This window comes from Arachis hypogaea, chromosome 19 (assembly GCF_003086295.3).
Source record: "Arachis hypogaea cultivar Tifrunner chromosome 19, arahy.Tifrunner.gnm2.J5K5, whole genome shotgun sequence".
NCBI lineage: Eukaryota > Viridiplantae > Streptophyta > Magnoliopsida > Fabales > Fabaceae > Arachis > Arachis hypogaea.
The window spans coordinates 145,345-170,478 of record NC_092054.1 but is presented as its reverse complement, the minus strand read 5'-3'; the positions used below and the strand labels follow the sequence as shown (position 1 = coordinate 170,478).

Genomic DNA, 25,134 nt, shown 5'->3' with positions numbered 1-25,134 from the left:
GTAATATTTAATTCCATTTCCTTTACCATTCTTGGACAAACCCGGAGAATATCGAAGGAGATATCACTTGGAGCCAGCTTTACTAATGGTATACTATTCTCGCCGATATCGATCATCCAATTATTGTAGTAATTCTTCGCTCTCTTAAGATTCATTATTAATTATATTATACTAATTCTCAACGTATATACCCATGGAACAAACGGTTCAGGAGAATGCGGGTGAGAACGAAGGAAACAATGCTAATGCTAATAATGATGCTAGGGACGCAAAATGGTGGTGTTCGACTTTCCACAATGTGACTGCCATGGTTGGCGCTGGAGTCCTTGGCTTGCCATTTGCTATATCCCAGCTTGGATGGTAATTAATATTAGCTAGGGATATGTATGTGCGTGTGTGTGTAATTTGTTCCTATATATATATATATGAATATGATGAATAAAGTACTGTTATTATAGGATTCCAGGTGTAACAGCAATCATGTTGTCATGGCTTGTGACATTCTATACACTGTGGCAACTGGTGGAGATGCATGAAATGGTTGCGGGGAAGAGATTTGATCGATACTATGAATTGGGAGAGCACATGCTTGGGCCTAAGCTGGGATTCTGGTTGGTGATGGTGCAACAGCTGACCGTACAGATTGCGTCCACCATCGTGTATTGCGTGACCGGCGGCAAGTCACTGAAGAAGTTCTTCGATCTCTTGATTCCCGGCTGGAGTGGCGTCCGTCAGACATTCTACATCCTCTTCTTTATCTTCCTCCAGTTTCTGCTCTCACAGACTCCTAACTTCAATAAGCTTAAACTAGTTTCCATGCTCGCTGCCCTCATGTCTGTCTGGTAGGTAATGGGCATAATAAATATATATTATATATATGTATTGGTTCAGTAGGTCTCGATTATACCGACGTTGCGCGCGTGCATGCAGTTACTCGACGGTAGCAGTGGTGACGTCAATAGTAATAGGGGTGCATCATCATCCTAGTCATTATGGAGTTCGATCTCACACCGTTGCGGGAATGACATTTGATGTGTTCACAGCGCTTGGGACCATAGCATTTGCGTTTGCGGGGCACAGCGTGGTGTTAGAGATCCAGGCGACGCTGCCGTCAACGGAGGAAGTACCGTCGAAGAAACCAATGTGGCGAGGCGTGGTGTCTGCATACTTGATAGTTATTCTGTGCTATATGGCAGTAGCAGTGTCTGGGTATTGGGCCTTCGGAAGTGCCGTTGAAGACGATGTCCTCATCTCACTTGAGCACCCCGCCTGGGTCATTGCCATTGCTAATTTAATGGTCTTCGTTCATGTCATAGGCAGCTTCCAGGTACATACATACATACACCTTCAACTTCCTTCCTTCCTTCCTTCCCATATATATACCCCTCTACCTACCTACCTACCTACTTAGCAGCTAATTCTTCATTATCAAGGTTTTTGCTATGCCTGTTTTTGATACCATTGAGTCGCTCCTCGTACGAAAGTACAACTTCGCTCGCTCCAGGACTCTTCGCCTCGTTTCTCGAAGCCTTTTCGTCGGTAACAACCCACTACTTTCATCAACTCTTTTTATTGCATTATTATTTAAATATTAACCTCCCTTTTCTTATCTTTGCAGCTCTTGTGGGGTTTATTGCCTTATGTGTTCCATTTTTTGGAGGATTGTTAGGCTTCTTTGGAGGACTCGCATTTACATCAACATCATATATTGTGAGCTTTAACTTACTAATGTATAACTATCAAACTAAATTTCTCTTATCACTATATCCTAACCCAAAAATATTGGATCCATAATACAGATTCCGGGTTTATTGTGGCTTGCTGCCCCAAAACCAAAGCACTATAGCAAGGTCCATTCTTATGCATCACTGGTACTACTTTTCACACTCAATTCATTCAATGCTCATTCTTCATGGAAATAATTTATACTCTATGCCAATCTTACCATTTCTTCTTGTCACAGGCTTGCGTTACTATTGGTCTTTTCATAGCAATTACTGCACCCATCGGAGGAGTGCGAACAATCATTCTTTCCATAAAGACGTATAAATTTTTCTCCTAAACCAAGGATTCGTAATCTTAGCTAATTCTATTCTTTATTTCTTTTTTTTTTATGCTATACAATATTTCTTTTTTAGAATATTAATTATTTTGATGGATATCTATATGATATTATCAAAAAATAGATATCTTTTAATTTTTTTCCTGGCTAGAATGTTTCGTAAACATATTAGGTAGGTGCGATGATTTTTCTTTGTTAATGAATTCGTAGAATTTTTTGTACCTACGGATTCATCGCCAATTTGTAAATTATTATTTAAATATTCTATATATGTTAACTATGAATGTTGTCCCAATAGTAATAATATTTAGCTGTTCCAATTCATGTTAAGGAGTTTACTATCTTTTAAAGTAATAACGTGTAAGAGACAATACAAAATTAATCTAAAATAATTTTAAATTATTTTATTTTATATTTTTTAATTATTGTTGAAATGTAATTAAATAATATTATATTTGATCCGTGCCTAATAACTCGAACCGACGTTATACCTCAAATCAGCTAAGTCAAAGTCAGTTGCGTCAAACAAGAAATATCCGCGCTATACCTCGGCTCATATTCTAGGAAATCTCGGGATCTCAACAAACGTACTCGTTCAATCATAAATAAGATGTTACAAGTGACCTAAGATAGATAACGAACACATACAAAACAGAACTCAAAAAGCCATTGCTATTGTTATTTTTTTATCATGAACTGACTTAAGTATCAGAGACTTTTTTGCGGGTTCTCCACATTGCTCGAATGAAAAAGGAACTTGAGGTGCAGCACATAAGAGAAGGATGCCATCAGTGCTCTTCCAGCTGTCGCCGACCTATACCTCGGAACCCAGTTCCAGACCGGAACATTTGGCACCACCGTGGGGCCAAGTTTATTCTAAATTAACCCCACCTGCACTTTATCTTAATATTTTTTGCAGGACCATGGTTGATGACACCGTACCTCGGACTCTTCCTCCCACTCATGATGAATTGGTAGCCATGAATGCTACCCTCCTCGCTGAGGTTAAAATGATGTTCGAGCTCCTAGAGTCAACCCACAACGGAAAGTCTAATGCCAAGGACCCTAAGAACACGACTTCAAATGTCACACGATCTCAGGAATCAAGTTCCCAGGAGATCACCCCGCCAAAAGAAAAACTCACTATAGACAATTTTTTCGGAAGATATTGTCAAATTTCAGATGTCGAAGAACTTTGTGTTGCCTACCGCACTCAAGTCATATGAAGGACTCGGAGATCCCCGTATCCATATTAAGAAAATTCAATCCATGATTTTCTTTAACGGTGCCTCGAACCCTATACTTTGTCAATCTTTTCCAATTTTTTTAGACAGTATTGCTTTAATCTGGTTTTCTAAGATACCTGCAGGTTCAATCTCTTGTTTCGAAGAATTGGCAAGGTTTTTTATCGAATACTTCGCGGCTTCAAAAATATACGTGCATGGGTCTGACTACCTTAGCACTATCAAGCAAGGTCCACATGAAAGCCTAAAAGACTATATGACGAGGTTCGCCAAAGCAACAATGGAGATACCTGACCTCAGTCCTGAGGTGCACCTGTACGCACTAAAGAGCGGCCTCCGCCCCGATAAGATCCAAGAGACCATTGCTGTCACCAAGCCAAAAACATTAGCAGAATTTTGAGAGAAAGTTGCGGGTCAAATGGAGATTGAGGAATTCCGTAAAGCATGGCGAATAGAGAAGCAACAACCTTGCTGAGATGAAAAAAGACAACCAAGGTCACAGACCAGCAAGGAGCTTAAAAAGCCTTTCAGGCTAACCCCAAAGTTCGACTCCTACACCAAATTCAATACAAAAATGGAGGATATAATCAAGGAAATCCTTCATAACAAACTCATAAAGCCACCGAGCAAAGCAGGTACCTATCAAGACCAAAAGTATGTGGACAAAATCAAGCACTGCACGTTCCACCAGAAGTTCGGTCATACCACTGACGAATGCATGGTGGCCAAAGATTTGCTAGAGAGACTGGCACGGCAAGGACTATTGGATAAATACATCAGCAGTAGGATGCAACGAGGTTCATCAATCTCGACAATGACAAAACATTAGACAACAAACACCAAAAAGGACCAATGGCAGCATAATCAATCCCACCCACCTAATTGATTATCAATTACATATCAGGAGGATTTGCATGTGGTGGAAACACAAGCTCGGCCAAGAAAAGAAGCTACCAGACCATGTTGACATTACAAGATGACACTGTCAAAAACATCTACTTTCCCCGTTCTGAAGATCACATTTGCAAATAAAGATTTTGAATCCAAAACCCTAACCTCAATGACCCAGTAATAATCTCAGTGACAACAGGAGACTTATTGATTCGAAAAGTTCTCCTGGATTTGGGAAGCAGTGCCGATGTCATGTTCTTATCCACATTAAAAAGGATGCAACTAAACGACAAGGCGCTACAACCGTCCTCCGGTGAATTGGTCGGATTTTCCGGGGAAAGAGTCCCCATAATAGGTTATATCTGGGTGAGGACGGCCTTAGGGGAGTATCCTCACTCAAAAACTTTAGATATCCGGTATTTAATTGTCGATTACTTTAGTCCTTATAATATTATCCTAGGAAGATCATCTCTAAATACTTTCAGAGCTATAGTCTCCACAATTCATTTGTGCGTCAAGTTTTTCTTGCAAGATAGAACCATAGCAACAGTATATTCACATAGAAAGGAAGCAAGACAATGTTACAATGCAGACCTTAAAATAAAACAAACGCCGATACCAAGGATAAATTTGGTCTACAATACCAACGATATACCAGATCTAGCCGAACTATCCTCGGACCAATCACGAGTAACGACCTATTCCAATAGATGACCTGAGTGAGGTAAGCATTTCTAACAGCAAAAATCAGGACACTAACATTGGTTCTGCTTTATCTGCAGGGTACGTGAAACAAATCACCAATTTACGCCAGGAAAATGCCGACCTGTTCGCTTGAACCCCTGCTAATATGTCGGGGATAGACCCAAAAGTCATATGTGGTACGCAATTTATAACCCACAAACTAACTGGCAAGTGCATCGGATCGTACCAAGTAGTACCACAACTGAATGAGGGTCGATCCCACGAGGATTGATGGACTAAGCAATAATGTTTAAGTGATTTACTTAGTTAGACAAACAGAAAAGAGTGTTTGGGTTTCAATTGCATTAAACAGTAAATTCAGAAAATCAGAAAGCAAGCAGTAAACGGGTTGTGAAATATATGGAGAAAACAATTAAAGCTTCAGAGATATTTATTTTCCGGATTAACTTTTCTTATTACCAACTATTTTAATCATGCAATATTCAATTCATGGCAAACTATATGTGACTAAACCCTAATTCCTTAGACCTTTTTAGTCTCCTCTAACCTTCATCAACTGCCAATTTCTTGATCACTTGATTCCAATTAGAGGGTTAAGTTCAAAACTAGTTTATGTGTCACAGAAACCCTAATTATCCAAATATAAGAGGATTATATGTCATGTATCCCGTTAAGTCCAGATAATTAGAAATTTAGGAGAATTTATTTTCAAGCTGTTGTTCAAGCAAAGAGCTTTTTCAAGTTTTACAAGAACTCAATTAGAACAAGGGTCATACTTCCGTTCCACCCAGATTCATAAGATAATTAACGAAAACAATTATTGAAATTGAAATCAATACATGAATTAAAATAAAAAATTAATAGTATTAATTCATAAAATAAACAGAACTCCTAACCTTAACAGTGGAGGTTTAGTTACTCATGCATGGTTCAGAGAGAAAATAAGGATTCTGAAAAAACTGTAAATTGCTGAATGAGGTATAAGAAAAGAGATGAGATCAGAGATTAGAAGAGCCCGAAGGGCTGATTCTTTTCCCTTTTATATCTAATCTTAATTTTAATGTAAAATATATTTTCTAAAACTAAATAATATCTTTTCCTATTTGTAATTAAAATAAAGTTTTAATCAAAATAAAATAGGATATTCGTGCATCTTCAATTGAGACGTGGGGACCATTGTGAATCATTAGTGTGGCACCTAACTTGGAGGACTTGGTGCCTAACTTGGAGGAGGCAGCAAGGATTGGACACGACTTGCCTGACCTGGCGCCTAACTTGGTGGATTGTGGCGCCTAACTTGGTGTGAAGTCCCAATCTGGTGCTTAACTTGGATTCCCTGGTGCCTAACTTCATGTTGAGGCATACACCTGGCACCTAACTTCACCCCTCCCAATTGTAATATGATTTTATGGCTTGGTGTGGCGCCTAACTTGAGATCATGGCGCCTAACCTGGAAAATTCCAAGTTAGGCACCACCTTGGCCGTACAGAATGAAGAAAAAGGGCATACTATTATATATCATTGGAAAGCTCTGAAAGTTAGCTTTCCAATGCGAATGGAATCACGTTGATTAGATTTCTATAGCTCAAGTTATGTTTGTTAGAGTGTAGGGAGGTCAGGGTTGACAGCATCATCCACTTTCTGCCTCTTCTTCTATAAAACTCCGTCAAATCCATCCGAATGCTATTTGAAATAAACAGAATTGCACACAACTTAAAGTAGCATCCATAGTGGCTAAAAGATATTTAAATCTTGATTAAACTAAAAAATTTGACTGCAAATTCACTAGGAAAAGATAGAGAAGATGCTCACGCATCAATATGCCACAAACTCGCTTTGGATCCTAAAGCTCGTCTAGTAAAGCAGAAGAGACATTTTGGACAGGAAAAGGTAGATGCAGCCATCAAAGAAACACAAAAGCTATTAAGTGCGGGTTTCTTTCGGGAAATCCACTTCACATCCTGGTTAGCAAATGGGTGATGGTAAAAAACAATTCGGAAAAATGGCGAATGTGTGTAGACTTCACCGACCTAAACAAGGCCTTCCCAAAAGACTCTTATCCGTTGTCGTGCATTGACAAGCTTGTCGAAAATACTTCTGGTTACAAAATATTAAGCTTTATGGATGCATATTCGGGCTATAACCAGATACTCATGCACTCTTCAGATGTGGACAAACGGCAATTATAACCGAGCATGGGAATTTCTGTTACAAAGTCGTGCCTTTCGGCCTCAAAACACATGCGCTACCTACCAACATTTGATGGACAAGGTTTTTTAGAACCAGATCAGAAAGAATATGGAAGTGTGCGTAGACGATATGGTCGTCAAATCTGAGACCGAAGAAAGTCACCTGTCCGATCTCAAGGAGGTATTCGAGCAACTAAGAAAGTACAATATGCACTTAAATCCTGAAAAATGCGCTTTCGGGGTACAAGGGGGAAAGTTCCTAGGATTCATGTTAACCTACAGAGGATTTGAAGCAAACCCTGACAAACGCAATGCGGTCATACAGATGAAGTCACCAACAATGATCAAAGAGGTACAGCAATTGACAGGAAGACTGGTGGGCTTGTTAAGATTCCTACCAACGATGGCAGCAAGATCAACCCATTTCTTCAACACATTACGGAAGTCAAACAAATTTGAATGGTCGGATAAGTGCGAGACAGCCTTCACCAAGTTCAAGCAAATCCTATCATCACCTCCGATATTGAGAAAACCAACACATGGTAACCCACTATATGTATACCTTTCAGTTTCTGCTAACTCAATTTCATCTGTTCTTGTGACAGAAGCAGGTCGGGAGTAGCACCCAGTCTACTTTATCAGTAAAATTTTACAAAACGTAGAAACTCGATACCCAACCATTGAAAAACTAGCCTATGCTCAGGTGGTTACAGCACGACGCCTATGGCACTACTTTCAAAGCTACAAGGTCGTAGTACGAACCAATCAACCGCTGCGGCAAGTGTTAACACGACCTGATCTTGCAGGAAGATTAACAAAATGGTCCATCGAGTTATCCGAAATCAATATCAACTACCAAGCTCGGGGATCACTAAAATCACAGGTACTAGCCGATTTCATTGTAAGATTCACCTCAACAGGGTAAATTTATCCAAAATGGGAGCTATATGTGGATAGTGCTTCTAACAAAGACGGTAGGGGAGCAGGAATTGTTCTCAAAGACAAAGAGGGAGTCTCTACCGAGCAATCAATAAAGTTCATGTTCCCAGTAAGCAATAACCAATCCGAGTATGAAGTGCTTCTGGCTGGCCTACGACTAGCCAAAGAGAGTGGAATTCAACATATTAAAGTCTATTGTGACTCCCTCCTCGTCGTTCAACAGGTAAATGGCATTTTCCAGGTACGCGAGCCTTTATTAGAACAATATTTAACACAAGTACAACATTTAATCCAGGGATTTCAAAATTTTCAAATCACACATGTTCATAGAAATGAAAACAATAGGGCTGATATATTATCCAAGTTAGCTACTTCAAGAAAAATAAATACATCATCTGAATTGTCACAAATAACCCTAGAACGACCTAGTATAGGCAACAACCGTGTTCTAAGTTTATCACAGGTAGAAGACTAGAGAGCTCAATATGTTAATTTTCTGAAAAATGGAACAATACCAACAACGGAGAATAATCCAAAGGTCTTCAAGAAAAAAGTAAGCTATTTCACCATCATTGGAAACGACCTTTATAGACGGGGGTTTTCCCGGCCTCTACTCAAATGCTTGGGGGACGAAGACGCAGCCTTAGCAATGTTAGAAGCACGCAAAGGCATTTGTGGAATACACATAGGTGGCCGAAGCCTTGTAGCAAAGTTACTAAGAGCAGGATGTTATTGACCCTCACTAAAGAAAGATTGCATGAACAAAGTCCAACGATGTAACAACTGCCAAAAGTGTGCACCAATAATTCACAACCCAGCCGAGACATTGCACACATCGGATATCGGATGGCCATTCCACAAATGGGGGATGGACATCCTCGGTCCTTTTTCAATATCACAAGGCCAGGTAAAATTCCTACTTGTGGCAATTGACTATTTTACAAAGTGGATAGAGGCTCAACCACTCGCCAAAATAACATCGAACAAGGTACAAAGTTTCATTTAGAAATTTATTATATGCTGATATGGATTACCTATGGACATTGTTACTGACAACGGTGGGTAGTTTACTGATAAAAAAATAGCATCTTTTTTACAAACCTTGAACATAAAACATCATTTTTCATCAGTCGAGTACCCACAGACTAACGGGCTCGCCGAGGTAGCTAATAAGATCATTTGGCAGGCACTAAGGAAAAAGTTAACTCTAGCCAAAGGACAGTGGGCCGAGTTAATACCAGAGATACTTTGGGGATAGAACACCACCCCACAAAGCTCGACCAAGAAAACGCCTTTCAAATTGGTGTTTGGATCCGATGCCATGATCCTGATAGAAATAGCCCAAGGATCAATCAGAACCAATCATTTTGATGAGAGGCGAATGACCGAATGAGAAAAGCCGAGGTGGATACAATAGAAGAAGTATGACAAGATGCAAGGATACGTCAAGAAGTGATGCAGCTCATGGTTCAACGCAAGTACAACAAGAAGGTCAAATTGCAGCCACTCCACCAAGGAGATCTCGTCCTCAGACAACTTGAAGACGTCCGAAAACCCTCGGGACAAGGCAAGCTCGCTGCAAATTGGGAAGGTCCTTTCCGAATTTCACAGGTTCATGGCCGAAGAGCGTACTCCCTACAAACTCTGGAAGGGGGTTGACTTACCAAGTACATGGAATATTTCGTCACTACGCTTGTACTTAGGGGTGGCAAGTGGGGAAGCTCGCCCCGCCCCGCCTAGTGAGGCGGTTCTAAAATCCCACCCCATCCCGCCTAACTGCAGGCTGCCGGGCTAAGCCCACCAAATCTCTTCTTTTTTTACTATTAATTATTAAATAATATATATAATTTTATAATCATTTTAATAAATTTATAATTTCTAAAAGCATAAAAAATTATAATTTTTATATTCACAAATATTAAAGTCTTTGTATTTATAAATATCTAATAAACATAATTATACACCAGGTTTTCATCCAAAACATAATTATAAATATTGTCTCCAAAGTAAAATAAACATAATTCAAAATATTTAATTTCATCTTCATTCTCTTGTAAGTTGGGTTGGGGGAAGTTGGGTTTTGGCAAAAAATTGCAAAAATACCCCCTTGCAAAAAAAATAATAATAAGCCCGACGGGGAAGCCCGCCCCGCAAAGCCCGCAGTTTAAGCGGTGCAAGTTAGGCGGACTTTTGCTATTTGGCGGTCCCAATTTTCCAGCCCGGCCCGCTTTTTTGGCGGGTTACGCAAGCTGGGCCGGCGGGTTTAGGCCCGTTTGTCACCCCTACCTATACCACACTTAAACATTTGTATCCATTTGAAGGTCGGGAGGTACTCTTTTTCCTACCACCGAGGTTTTTTGCAAAAAAGGGTTTTACTCGGGGAGGTTTTAACGAGGCCGACCACTTCAAATCTATCAAGCATTATTCAGTTTATCAATTTATACATTTCATCTGAACAAATATTCTGTCTACCATACAGTAGAAATGCAACCAAAATAGCAACAAAACACGATGCAATGACATACAAGGTCATAGTCATTTTTTACAAAAAGAGTTCAGATAAATAGAACAAAAGTCTAATCGTCAAACCTAGACAAAATACAAACTAAAGTCGAAATTCATTTATCAACTGCATCTGCAGTCTCATCCTGGACCTCCCCCTCAGGTTCATCATCAACCAATTGGCCATTCACAACCATTTTGATGACATCAAAGTGACTGACATTGAGATCAGGAGCAAACACACCAACTTGACTTATAGCACAGTCAAACCCTGCAACAAACAATTCCAAACCCTCTTCTTCAAGTTCTCGGATCCGAGATGCCGACTTGCCTTTCTCCACATCGGCTTCCTTCAGGTGTCCTTGAAGTGATCAGATCTGGTCTTGCAAAGTACCAACTTCGTTCTCCATATCCTTCATCCTTTTAGTCAAGTCGATGATTACCTCATCCCTCTCAGCAATTGATTTTGCAAGTTTTTTAACCTTATCTGTTTCTTTCCTTTCTTCAACCCCCAGTATCTCGGTGCTGCAACCAACACAGAGTAACCTGGAAGCCATAACCTACAAACAATGCAAGTTTAATTTGTAAACTAAAACAGGAAAGAAAGACAAGCAAAGGTGGAACTTACTGCATATATTTTCCAATGGTTTCTTTACCAACATTCCTCAGCAGTGGGACATCTTGGGAGTTCTGCGTGACCCTGTCTTCCAAGGCAGCAAAGGAAAACCGATCACTCCAAACAGATTCAGCACTACTACGAGGCATAAACCCATGCAAACACATCTGTTTCTTTACCCCACTTTTGACCCCAGAACTAAAAACCAAGTCAACACCAGATAGAACCTCGACCGAGCCTTCGGGTGCAGGGCTTTTTGTTTTTTCACCACGAGGATGAGCACTAGACTGAGTGACATCAGCATTGGTCTCCTTCACAACCTTACTCACCGAGACCTCTTTTCCCTCCTTTTTCTTCTCCAAAAATGACCTCATTTTCACCGAAGATAAGCTCGGAACTCTTCCTCCTACGACAAACAAAGTACAGTAGAAATATGACAAACCAAAACAAAACCATAGAAACTCTTATCTAGGGGTGTGCATGGGCCGGGTGAAACCGGGTTTGATGTGACCCAGACCCGGCCCGAAATATATACCGGGCCTATTTGTTAGACCCAAACCCGACCCTAGACCCGATGAAACTTATACACTTTCGGGCCACGATTATACCGGGTGAAAACCGGGCCGTTAACATTATATTACCTTGATACCTTCTTGTAAGTTAGCATGTAAAATTCACTTAGAAAAATATAATAAGAACTAACTCTTCTCTAAAATTAAAGTATAACCATAATCAATACTAATATTGCCTAATAACACCAAATATTTAAATCAATACAAATAACACAAGATTATGCATTAGTCTAAAGTCTTATGCATTTTAAACATAAAACATTAACTTATAGTCTTATATATAATGACTAATAACACAAAATATTAAGGTTTACAATACTTAAATTTCACATAATAATAGCTATCATCCATCACTAATAACACAAAATATTAATTGTGTATGATGACCGGGCCACCGGGCCGATTTCGGGTGACCCGAGCTATGGCCCGGACCCGACCCGAAATAATGACCGGGTCTACTTTTGAGACCCATACCCGGCCCTAGACCCGATGAAATCACAACAAATTAGCCCCTAAAGTGTTTGGGGCCGGGCCGGGTCTTCGGGCCGGACCGGGCCATGCACACCCCTACTCTTATCAATATATCATTTCAAAACATCATCAATACATAAAAGTTTCCCAGAAGAGAAACACTCAATAAAAAAGTCCAACAACTTGTCTTCCTCATCAGATCTACCTATCGCTTCCAGAATCTTCATAGGTTCAGGACACCAATACAAGGGAAAAGTTTCTCCTAACTCTGAATCCAAGAAGAACGGATATTCCGTCTCACAAGAACGGACCTTAACGAACATATCTTTGAAACTTTTAAATAACGATTTATATAACATAAAAATGGAGTGACCAGGAAAACTACTTAAATTTATCCAAAGGCCTTTACGGACCCATTTCTCTTGGAAAAGCGAAAAGAAAATATTCAATGTAGGGGCGGTCTCCAGGAAATGCATTACACATTCAAAAGCACGAATAAACGCCCAGGAATTCGGGTGCAACTGTGATGGAGCACAGTTGAGCTGTGTTAATATTGAACACTCAAAATCCAAAAAAGGAAGTTTCACACCCAATTCAGTAAACAAATAGGTATATACATAGAAATAAGTCCAAATCCCCTTTTTTCACAAACCCTATCCTCTGCATTATAGGGAAGCAACTCGATACGTATACCAAAGCCACCACGAACCCAGTTCACGGCATTAAAAATACATAAACTCTTCACACTTTGAAGAAGGGAAGCGCGACATTTAATGTTCGCATGCACCCATTTATACAGATCGTCCTTTACCTCCACTACTTTATCTTCTGGATTTTTCATGGTTAACAACTTAGCAGAAATACAGAGATGGAAAGAAATGAAAAAGTCTTACCTTTTGTCGCCATCCCCCTTGACTTAGTATGTGTCTCCAACACAAACAAACTGAAAAGTGTTCAAGTAAACATCAGTAAGGGAAAAACAAGCAAATAAACCCTGGCCATCAAATCAAGGAAACCGTTCGAATAACCAAAGAACATAGTGGTTATGATTACCTCGAACCAATACCCCACTAACATTTATTGCAAACGTGCCTTGCTGGTTCTTAAGGACAATAAATGCACAGTAATTACCAAACGAAAAAAGCAGCAGTTACTAACAAGTCGGCATCATATTGAGCTTGGGTGCTTGGATACAATAAAGCCAGGTATAACGTCGAATATTCAAACAAAAGCTCAACTTGCTTCTGACATTAGCAAGTCAAGTTTGGGTGCTGTGATCCGTGCCTAATAACTCAAACTGACGTTATACCTCAAATCAGCTAAGTCAAAGTCAGTTGCACCGAACAAGAAATATACGCGCTACCTCGACTCATATCCCAGGAAATCTCGGGATCTCAACAAACGCACTCGTTCAATTATAAATAAGATGTTGCGAGTGACCTAAGATAAGATAGATAACGATCACACACAAAACAAAGCTCAAAATCCATTGCTATTGCTATTTTTTTTATCACGAACTGACTTAAGCATCGAAGTCTTTTTTGCAATTTTTTCACATTGCTCGGACGAGGAAGGAGCTCGAGATGCAGCACATAGGAGAAAGACGCCATCAATGCTATTCTAGCTGTCGCCGACCTATACCTCGGAACCCAATTCCAGACCGAAATAATATTATATATATAAAATTATAAATATTAAATTATAATAAAATATCTTGTATTCCTATCATTATCGTTTTAATTATAATTACATTTTGTTGATTTGTAGCACTTGGACGTATCTGACATTGAATATATAAAAAGAGAAAGTTTAAGGGCTAGTACTTTTATTAAAATTTTGTCAGTATTTAACCAGTAAAAAAAAATGAATAATTTTACACCATTAAATATAATTTCACACCATTAAAAATATTAATAATGACTAATTGATAACTATAAATCATAAAACCTGCTAATCTATTGGCACTCCTCATAATGTGGTCAACATTTTTAGGAAAATATAGTCAGCGGGGGCAAGGGGCTTATAAATTCAAATGTTTTCAATGCTTATCTAGTTATGTCAAAACAAGTGTTTAAAGGGGATAACTAGGTGTTTAAAGGGCATAACTAAGAGTGGCACTGGATAAGATAGGGTAGGGTTTGGAGTCAACCCTAATTTTACTCGCGAGTTGAAATTTTTATATAAACTCAATCATACTCTATCTGCAGGTTGAGAATGTCTCAACCCTAACCCTACCCATTATTAACTCGCGGGTACTCGACCGTACTCGCAAGTTACAAAAAAGATGCAACATTATTATATAACTTGATGATAATTTAAAATATAATTGACTTTTATGTAAAAGAAAAAGTATTAAATTATTAATTAATGATATTTTTTTAGTGGTTAATGATCTTTTGCATTTAGTGAAAGGTCTTTCGTTTAACATCCACTTGAAACATATTTTTATATAAGTATATAACATATAGATATATAGGGTGCGGGTTAGTAACCCTATCCTACCCAACCCGCACAAGAACCTTATCCGCACCTTATTCTCTCTGTTGCGGATCAGGTTGACAAGCCTACTCGATCGGATGGAGTCGGATTGAGTAGCCGCAAATAGGGTGGATGTTGCCGGGAATGGATCCTCTCAATTTTTTTTAACAATTGAGAGAGTAAAGTGTGATCTCTCACCATTAATTTTATAAGTGGGACCAAAAATAAATATGAAAGAGAGAACAATGAAAGATAAAAGATCACACTTTACACTCTCAATTTTTTTAACAATTGAGAGAATTCCCGGATGTTGCCACTAGGGGTGTTCGCGGTGCGGTTTGGATCGGTTTTGAGTCAAAAACTCATCCGATCCGAACACTATGTTTACTTGCGGTGCGGTTTGGATTGGATGATCTTTTTAAAAAAATCCAATCCGATCCGATCCAATTTTGAGCGGTTTGGATTGGATTGGATTTGCGGTTTTGTAAATTAAAAAAATTAAATATATATAACAAGTCTCAACATCAAATTTAAAATAATCAACAATAACATAGCAAGTCTTAACAATATCTTAAAAAACCAACGATAACATAACAATAGAAATAAAATGATAGGTTACTTAAAATAAATAAATAAATCACATTTTGAACATAAAACATCTATTAAATAATAATAATACATGAAAAATATAAAAATGTATAACAAATTGAATATGTTATAAGTATAATTGTAAACATAATAATAAAATAATAATATTATAACACATTGTGCGGTTTGGATTGGATCGGTTGTGAAAAGTAGATCCAAAATCCGATCCGATCCAACGGTTTACAAAAAATAAGATCCAATCAAATTCGAATTAGTGTGGTTTTAATCGATTTTCGGTTTGGATTGGATTGGATGAACAATTTAATTTAGATCGGTTTAGATTTGAACACCCTAGTTGCCACCCTTAGGGATAACACAATTCCAAACCAACTGGATAATAATTGAAATAAGAATGAGAACTTGATCCATCAAGTGCACACGAGACGACAACACAGATTCACAGATACGTAAGGGTGTGGCCAAATCATGTCGTTGTGGTGCTCCCCCTCCAACTTTCTTCCCCGTTCTTCATCTTCTCCCAATTGCATTGGCTTAGCAACTCCAATTCTCTTCTCCTCAGACTTCAAACCTCTCCAAGTTCCCTCCCCTTCCCAGAGATTCAGAGTTGCAGCTAAATCAAACTCGGGCACGGAGCCGTCTCCCCCCACAAACACAAGCTTTCTCGCTTTTCTATGTCCTCTGCTCAAGCTTTTCTCTGTAACTTCACTCCACTCACTCCGATAATACCCTTATCCTTATGCTTTGTTCCTTCAATGACATGTTGTAATGTTGTTGCTGTCTCTTACACATTCACAGGGAGGAGATCCTTCTAAACAACGCAATTTCACTTTCGAGGTCAACAATCCCACTTCTTCCTCCCTATTTCATTTTCACGTCCAAAATTTAATTCATATGTCGAATGGCAGGTGGCAACATCTTCCTTGGCTACCCTCTCAAGATTTCCATGGGGAACAAAATCCAAACGTCACACTTCACTCAACACTCCCATCACCTCAAATCTTCCTGTTAATCTGCAGCTTTTTGAATTTGGTATGCTTCTTCCACTTTAGCTACATGTTTTCCAGCAATCCTCACATGCTATTGCTAATAATTTCATTTACTTATACTGCACAACGTTCTACAAGATATTGATTTATTTCTTTTGAGAACATTATATTATTGCTAAGCCCCGCTCTTGGTCTCACACTCTCACTCAATGTTAATATTTACTGTACCAGTTCTCATCCGAACCCTTGTGATTGTTGTGAATTTATCATTAAAGTTTGTACTTGTCCAATATTAAATCTTGAAAGCTGAAACATTGTTTGTCAACAGAGGCATGCCCCTTTTGTAGAAGGGTACGGGAGGCCTTGACTGAACTAGATCTTTCTGTGGAGGTTAGCTTCAGATACATCATATGGTCACATACAGCTTCCTTTCTTTTTTTCTATGCACATAGTCACATACACTTACCAGTTACGACCCTGTTTATTAACGGGCCTTGTTGCCTTAGTGCCTTGCGTATTCGTTTTCATTAGTTTATGAAGAAAAAGTAAAATCGGTGAAAATAATAAAAATTTATATTTTGTTATTAATTTATCTTTCACAAAATCCTAGAATTAGAAAACATTGAAATATGAAAACAAACTCTTGACTTTGTTTTCATTAAAAGGAATTGCATGAATATAAACATGACCGGCACTCATTTAATTGATTATTGATTTTTTTTTTGTCAAACAGAGTAACTGATTAGAGCAAAACAGAACGATTTGATACTTCCTTTTTGTATGAGAACTTAATTACAGTCAATGAATTAAAATATTTTTAGTTGAGAGTTGTGACATGACGAAATTGATTTAAGTTCACTTTTATCAATCAGTTCGGCTAATATTAACCCTTTTGGTGATATCAATTCAAATAGGTTTATCCTTGTCCTAAGGGTTCTGTAAGACACAGAGAGGTGGTAAGAAGAACTGGTGGCAAAGAGCAGTATGTGATTCCCCGTGTCATATCATTTCTTATTGGTTGATGATTTTATTGCAGTATAGCTGAATATCGATAATCTAAAAGCAACTTTCAGAGTATACCATATGTCTATTAATTTTTAAGTATATGCCCTTTCTTTTTTTCTTTTTCCTTTTTTTAAAAAAAAGAAAAAGAAAAAACTTGTTCCAGATGTTCATTTTGATTTCTTTTTAAAAATCTTTTGTTGCGTGCATTTCACAACATATTTAATGCAAGTGTAATAGTTTGATGCTCTTCTTTTCTTTTCAAATATCATATTTATTTTGAATTTGCTTCTGTGACATTCTTTTGTAGGTTTCCTTTCCTCATTGATCAAAATTGTGGTGTTTCTATGTATGAAAGTGGTACGTGAGGAAGCTCTATCTCTCTTCTTTCTCCAAGTAGTTGCTGCTTATCTGTATAGTCGCAGTGTCATAAATCACCAACATTTGCGGTTCCTTTAACTGGTTTGAGGAGACCATGTTAACAACTTATTTTTCATCTCCAGATTTCTTGCATGAAGTTTCACTTTTTTTTTTCTTAGTTGTATTAGTAAATCATATTAACTAATTCAATCCATTGAGTGTTGTATACAGATTTGTGTTAATAGATTTGCTAGGTTACTAAATGCAAGTATGCAACGTAGCCTTTAACTCGACCTGATTCTGCATGGCTTCTTCCCTTTTATTTAATTCTTCGTGTCTTGTTGTAGGTGATATCGTGAAATACTTGTTTGAGCGATATGGAGAAGGTAGAAGTCCATCATTGGGTTTACTGGAGAGGTATCTGATACAATTCTTGTTTTGGATGTCATTAATTAGATCTATTAATTTCAAACCATCGTTGTTATCGATTTACAGTAGACTAGAATATCTTAATTTAATATGCACATGAACGAGTTAAGGTAGTCCCTGAGCAGTGTTTTCCCAGCTAAGGAATACTTACATAAACAGTGTCTTCCAATCTTGGGCAAATCACAAAGCAACCGTGTAATGATTGTAAGTCTTAAATCTTAATACAAAGAGTTAAAGAGATGTCAACATTTACAAGACTAATTGTACCAGTCGTTGCTCCATGGTTTTGATGAGGATAAAATTAAAGTTGGCTTTTATTTTTTCCCTTAATAGAAATTGTTTGGGTGAATTTTTAAAAAAAAAATCTTATTTTTATTTTTCTAGTATTTTTATTTTTATTACTAGAAATTTACCACACGCTAAAAAATAAAAAAAAATACTTTCATTAAAATTTTTTTTTTTATCAATTTAATTTAACTGTACCCGAATAAACGGTAAGTTACTCTTGTCCAGCACTATTTTTACTGGATGGATGCCAACAATACTTCGAGCAGGTAGGGGAATGACCCTTTGGGAACGTTCCAGGCTTGACATTCCTCCAGGGAAGTTGGAGCTCTTCTCATACGAAAATAATCCAGTAAGATAATAATTTTCTATCTCTAGTTTGTGGAGGAAATGCAAATGCAGACACTCAAACTTGTTTTTTAGTTTCCACTTGGCCTAGACTGTGGTATGGAAAGAGAGCTAGTGTTGTTTGACCGTAGTTTCCTTTGTTTAAATTCAACTATGATGGACAGAACAAATCCACATAATTGTGTTGAAGTTATGGCCTGTTATTATTTTGTATTCTTGTTTTTCTTCTCAAACTAAACAGATGTAAAATTGCACCCTACAGTATGCACGAATTGTTCGTGAGGCATTGTGTGAATTGGAACTTCCTTACACTCTACAAAATGTTGGAGAAGGATCTCGTCAGATTAAGTTACTTTTGGATGCTTCCGGATCTAAAGAGGTCAGATTTAGATCAACAAAATTGCTTACCAGTTTAACTGAAATTAGATCCGTATGCTTCCAGATACGTTGGTTGTTTGTTCAAAATTGGAAATTGAAGTTTTACAGTGGGTTTGCTGCCCTATAGGGCTATACCATTAGCGTGGACGACCTTAAGCAAGTAGGTGGTTATGTCCAATAATGAAAATATATATATATATTGACAACAGAACACAAAATGGTAAGAAGGAAGATTGCAAAAGATTTTTAATTTCTCTCTACTCAAATATGAAAATTGTCTTTTACAGGTTCCTTACATGATTGATCACAATACTGGATTTCAATCTGGGGACTATAAGATGATCCTATCTTATTTGTTTGAAACCTATTCCACAGCTATTGTATGATTTCCACTCTCTGTAGCCGAAGAATTTCGTGCTTTGGATTGGAATCACTATTCACCAACAAGCCTGTGCAGAGGTCCAGGGTATTATAGGCTAGAGAGGATTGTATAAAGTAGAATAGGACTAATTAAGTAATTATAAGTCGACTGAATCTCTTGAGTCTTGATTTTATTTAGAATAAAAAGTGATATGGAGTAGCTTTTTTCATTAAGGAGTAGAGGATGTATCCTGGTCATTTTTAGAGTTAGTTGAACATATAGGTTTGATTTCGGATTTGTGCTACCCTATTGGTTAGTATCAAAATGTCATATGACTTTTGTTTTAATCTTCACCATTCATGAAAAATAGCCCTATTTGATCTTCTCACTCTTCTAATATAAGAAAATTAATAATTTCTTTCATTTAAAGCCTTCTTTTAGCATTCTTCATTTTTTATTTTGTTGTTTACAGTTTTAAAGTTTTTAATCAAATGTGTATAATAATAATAATATAAAAAACAATAAAGTTTTTACTATCATATATTATTGCAAAAAACATCACAAATATGCACGTTAAATATGAAAGAAATTTTATAAAACATTTTATCTATTTTGTGTTTGAATAAATAATTATATTATGTGTATATTAAAATTAATTATTATTATAAAATATATATTAAATATAAAATAAATATTAAACGATAAATTAAAATGTATATTTATATATAAAAAATACGATAGTAGATTTTTTTTATGCATATAAATATTTTTTTTTGAATAAAATCAAATGTCCAAACCTCCACGGTGTCATTTTCATTCTTGTTTCATTTGATATTTTTATATCATATTATGGTATGTATAAAAAGGGAAAGTGGTTTATAAATGTCAATTATTCAACCTCTCTGTTGTTCTACCAACTACAGCCAATATTTTAGGAGCACATAATGCACGTTAGTAGCTGTTTTTTTTTTTTTTTGTTCTTTTTTTTTTCGTCAAATCATCATGGGAACAAATTTGTTTAACCTTTTTTAATGGTCATGTATGATTGAAATAAGGATATGAATGTGATCATGTTTCTCAAGATCTCAACCATCTCTGTCATTTTATCTGGCCCGTTTCTTTTATATAATAATAATAATTATAACTAATATTAACTTGTCAGACAAAAAAATCCCTTAAGATTCCATTAGTTACTATTATTCAATTAGCACCAACACCAGCACAACAAACGGTAGGTGTGGCTCCCTCCACCTAATGATAATTGATCTCTTTAGTAAAAGACACGGTAGGTAATACATATGAGTCATCATGACTATAAATCTCGTGCATTATCCTACTATATAATTTTTTTGGGTAAAGTATATATTCTTAAAGTTTGGTAAAAAATTTTAAAATATTCTTATTTTATTTTAATTTTATTCTAAAGTTTTCGATTTATATCAAATATATTTTTGACGGTTAAATTTTTAAAAAATTTAAAACTAATTTAATAATAATACATAAAAATTATACTTGATTTACTTGTGTTGATGGTTGTTCTTATAAAATTATTATTTAATTGATCTTAAATTTTTTTAAAAATTAACCGCCAGTGATATATTTGATGCAAATCGAAAATTTTCGGGACAAAATTGAAATAAAATAAAATTTAAGGATACTTTTAAAACTTTTATCAAACTTTAAGGACAAAAATTATACTTTACTCTAATTTTTTTTATCCAAACAATAATAATATTTATACTAATTTTGGTGAAATGTTTTTTTTTAAATCTTACAATCGAAAATTATTAAGTTATGTATAATAAATTTATATTTTTTTCTGTTAAACAAAAGAAATACAATAAAAATAAACATATAAAATAAAATCTAAAATAATATAAAAAAAATTAAAATTAGTAAAATTTATTATTTTTATCAAATAATTTTAACTATTAATCTAATATTTTTTAATTTAATAATATATATTTCTTCTATATTTTTAAATATTATTATTGTGTAAAATCAATAAATTCTACTAATTCTATAGTATTTCTCATAGTATAAATATCATTTTCCACCCTCGGTCTCTTTGTCACCACCTTTGCTTCCCTTTACTCTGAAGCAAATTCAGAGTTCCAACGCGTGTTAATCTGCATACAAATTGCCCGAATTCCATCTTTAAATTAAACTGACATCTACCAACCCTTAACTTAAAAGACGTTCCTGCTCTGGCCATCGTAAACCCAACCCCCGCCGGGCCGCCGCCGGTCACGTTGGCTCGTTAATTTATAGTTGTATCCATAAATTGAAGCATGAGATCCAAAACGCAATTCACAGGCACTCTGAAGGTATCACTTCTGTGCCTTGGATTTTTGGTCCTCTTCGTGTTGATATTCCGGTCAACCATATCCTCCTTCAATTCATCAAAGTCAAACACAAGAAGAGCTAGCTCTGCTACAGAAGAAGCGCAAGGCAGAGAAGCAGAGAGCGCAACAGTAGTGGCGTGCCCGTCAGTGGCGCCATTGACTCCGACATGCAGCAAAGCCCCTCCATCTCTGGTGAACGCCGTGATCCACTACGCGACGACGAACATCACCCCTCAGCAGACCCTCCAGGAGATCTCAGTGTCAGCCAGAGTCCTGCAGAAGAAATCACCCTGCAACTTCCTCGTGTTCGGCCTGGGCCACGACAGCCTCATGTGGACGTCCCTCAACTACGGCGGGCGCACCGTGTTCCTGGAGGAGGACAAGGCCTGGATCGACCAAATCCAGCAGAGGATTCCCGGCTTGGAGTCGTACCACGTGGCCTATGACACCAAGGTCCACCAGGCGGACGATCTCATCAAGATTGGAATGGAGGAGGATGAGTGCAAGAAGGTGAGCGACCCCAGGTTCTCCAAGTGCCAGCTGGCACACAAAGGCTTTCCGAGCGAGGTTTACGACATTGAGTGGGATGTGATCATGGTGGATGCACCCACCGGCTACTTCGAAGGGGCGCCTGGCAGGATGAGCGCCATCTACACGGCTGGCTTGATTGCCAGGAACAAGGAGCAGGGCGAGACCGACGTCTTTGTCCACGACGTTGACAGGAAGGTCGAGGACACCTTCTCCAAAGCCTTCCTCTGCCAAGGCTATCTCAGGGAGCAGCAAGGACGGATCAGACACTTCACCATCCCTAGCCATAAGGCTCGTTTGGGCAGACCCTTTTGCCCCTCCTGAGTCCTCATACCTTTTGCAATTATATTATTCTTTTAACTTCCCCAGTACTGTTTCTCATCATTTCTTTACTCAATGGGAATCTCCAGCCATAGCCAACACAAATAAAAGAAAAGGGAGAAAACGAAGCCTTCGTATATTGCATTTTTTTCATACTATATCACCTTGTTTTGGTTTTTCAGAAACTCTCTTTTACAAAAGCGAGTAAGTTATTTTTCATCGTTAGCAATACACTTAATTGGTACAGAAGCTATACTAGGCGCACACCACTACACCAGCAACAATATTAAACATTGCCTTTACCACATTCATTAAAGGGATAACAGCCACGTTTGTAGTTGATGATCTTGTATATTTAAAACAAGGTTCCAAGAACAACGTACTTGATTTAGAAACTAGTAACGGAATGAGAAGAGATAGCTGCCATTCTCTTGTCAACGTCAACACGCAACAGTAATGAAAATTATGTGTTGCTTGGTACAAAGACAAAAGCTGTGAGTCGTGATTAAATTTGAGCAAAGACTAATTACATTTATTCCTGAAATTTGTTGATTCAGTTGTGAAGTGTTTTTCGTCACAAATTCCTTAAAGAGCATGCTGCTTCTACGCTGGAGATCCTAGGTGCTAGCTGATGGGCCAATTCAAACTTTAGAATCAAATTGTTCTCTCCATCCACTCATCATCACCCCTGCTGTTTTCCAATTTCTCATAAATACCAATCTCTCCTGGTTCAATACTCATCAATAGGTAGCACGAAATATAAATGCATGCAAGTTTTTTCATCAGTACAAATATTTTCGATCAAATATGCAAAGGATTATGTCATAAAAAAAATATATATGCAAAGGATTATATTTTTTTTGGTGACTGGGCAAAGGATTATATAAGAAAATAAAATTTTATTCTACATATTATTTTTGTCAATATTCACTAACACTTTAGATCAATATTTTATTTTTGTATTATTAAAATTTATTATTTAAAATTCACAATTTAAAATTTAATTTTGATAAAAAAATATTAAATTTTATAAGTCAAATAGCCTTACTCTTACAAAATTAAGCGATTTGTAAAGTCATGAAAGAGTAAATTATATCAATTTCGCTTTTAAATTATCAAAACATTGACAAAAATGACTCTCACTTTTGTTAACCACAAAAATACCTCCCTAAATATGTAAAAACGCTACAGAAATCTCCAATCGTTAAAAAAAACCTCATTCACTAACGGAATATACTAATATGACATACGAAATATACAAATGATATTCTATCATATTCACATTTCATTTTAGGTGAATGTTATGGTTTTGAAATAAAAAAATTTCTACACCTGTAAAATATTCGTGTCATATTTTTAGGACGGCAGACTGAACAATTCTAAAATTTCGGAATTGATGTAGACACGGATAATTCATAAGTACTTTCATTTTTTGCAGGTAGATTAATAGCTCCATTAAAAAATAAGTATGATAGTATTTTATAATAATTTATTATGTGTTGGGCTTACTACATTGGGTGGATATGTTGCTTCATGTAGTTGTGGGCTTATAAAAAATAATAAATATAAGGGTTAAGTATAATTTTGGTCCCTAATGTAGGGATTGAAAGTTTATTTCGTTTCTAACATTTTTTTCGCTACAAAATAGTCTCGAAGGTTTCAGTTTATTTTAAAATCGTCATTTTTACCAAATTTTTAATTTTTATTCCGAAAATACTCCTAATTAAAAAAACACAAAACGTTGAATAAGGAAAGGGGGAAGGGAATCACGGACGCGCGCGCGCAGAAGAGGGGGAAGGAAAGGTGGAGAAGGGAAGGGGAAGGGAAAGGGCCACCACCACTGATCCTCGCCGTCGTCGCTGCTCCTCGCCGTCGTCGCTGCTCCTCGCCGCCGCCGTTGCTCCTCTCCCCTTCACGCTTACCCCAGAGCAATCGTGACCCTCTCTCCTCCTTCTCTCCTTTCTTGTCTCGGATCTCCTAGAACCAAAGCTCATCGCCAGGTGAGCCTCTCCTACTTCACCACCGCACAGCAACGTGGAGCTATTCTTCCCCACTGTTCGTTCGTGCCATCTCGCCTCTGCCTCCCTCAATCCCTATCGCAGAAGGAACCAGAGCCACCACTGCTCGTTCCCCTCCTTCCAGCCCCTTCCCGTCATGCCCAGACTGCCGATGCTCCATTACTGCCTCCCCTGTCCCCTCTTTTCTATTTTCTATTTTCATAATTCAGGTTACCATTTTGCTTTCAATTTCTGTTTTTTATTAGTGTTAGTTCCTTGATTTGATTCTAGATTAATTTAGCTAGATTTTGATTTTCTGTTAGTTGATTTTAGGTGGGTATGATAGAATTAGCTTAGGTTATTGAATTGCTAAAAGTTGCTACTGAATTATTGTTGTTGTTGTTGAATTAGCTTATGTTTGATAGAATTAGCTTAAGTTATTGAATTTCTGTTAATGGTTAACTGTATGCATGATTTATTGTTCTTCTTCTTCTTCTTCGTCTAGTTGTTGTTGTT

General features: G+C 37.2%; 3 protein-coding genes across 4 annotated transcripts; all 3 read left to right on the top strand.

The window, feature by feature from the left end:
- The first annotated feature begins 193 nt into the window (after window positions 1-193).
- On the top strand, window positions 194-2,309 carry LOC112749464 (lysine histidine transporter-like 5). The gene is made up of 7 exons (XM_025797713.2): window positions 194-360; window positions 459-842; window positions 931-1,327; window positions 1,434-1,539; window positions 1,619-1,710; window positions 1,800-1,871; window positions 1,964-2,309. Exons 1-7 carry the CDS (start codon window positions 194-196, stop codon window positions 2,060-2,062), a joined length of 1,317 nt encoding a protein of 438 aa, XP_025653498.1. The 3' UTR covers window positions 2,063-2,309.
- A 13,352-nt stretch (window positions 2,310-15,661) lies between these two features.
- Window positions 15,662-19,811, top strand: LOC112752093 (uncharacterized). 2 transcript variants are annotated; one of them, XM_025801492.3, is made up of 10 exons: window positions 15,662-15,974; window positions 16,074-16,112; window positions 16,184-16,307; window positions 16,593-16,654; window positions 17,179-17,246; window positions 17,577-17,626; window positions 17,974-18,043; window positions 18,569-18,692; window positions 18,951-19,067; window positions 19,354-19,811. In XM_025801492.3, the coding sequence occupies exons 1-10, from the start codon at window positions 15,744-15,746 to the stop codon at window positions 19,450-19,452; spliced, it is 984 nt and encodes a 327-aa protein (XP_025657277.1). In that variant the 5' UTR covers window positions 15,662-15,743; the 3' UTR covers window positions 19,453-19,811. The 2 variants fall into 2 exon arrangements, with proteins under 2 accessions (XP_025657277.1, XP_025657280.1); XM_025801495.3 differs by lacking the exon at window positions 18,569-18,692.
- Window positions 19,812-21,492: 1,681 nt separating this feature from the next.
- LOC112752094 (glucuronoxylan 4-O-methyltransferase 3) lies at window positions 21,493-22,779 on the top strand. The gene has a single exon (XM_025801496.3). The coding sequence runs from the start codon at window positions 21,719-21,721 to the stop codon at window positions 22,622-22,624; it is 906 nt and encodes a 301-aa protein (XP_025657281.1). The 5' UTR covers window positions 21,493-21,718; the 3' UTR covers window positions 22,625-22,779.
- Window positions 22,780-25,134: the final 2,355 nt, after the last annotated feature.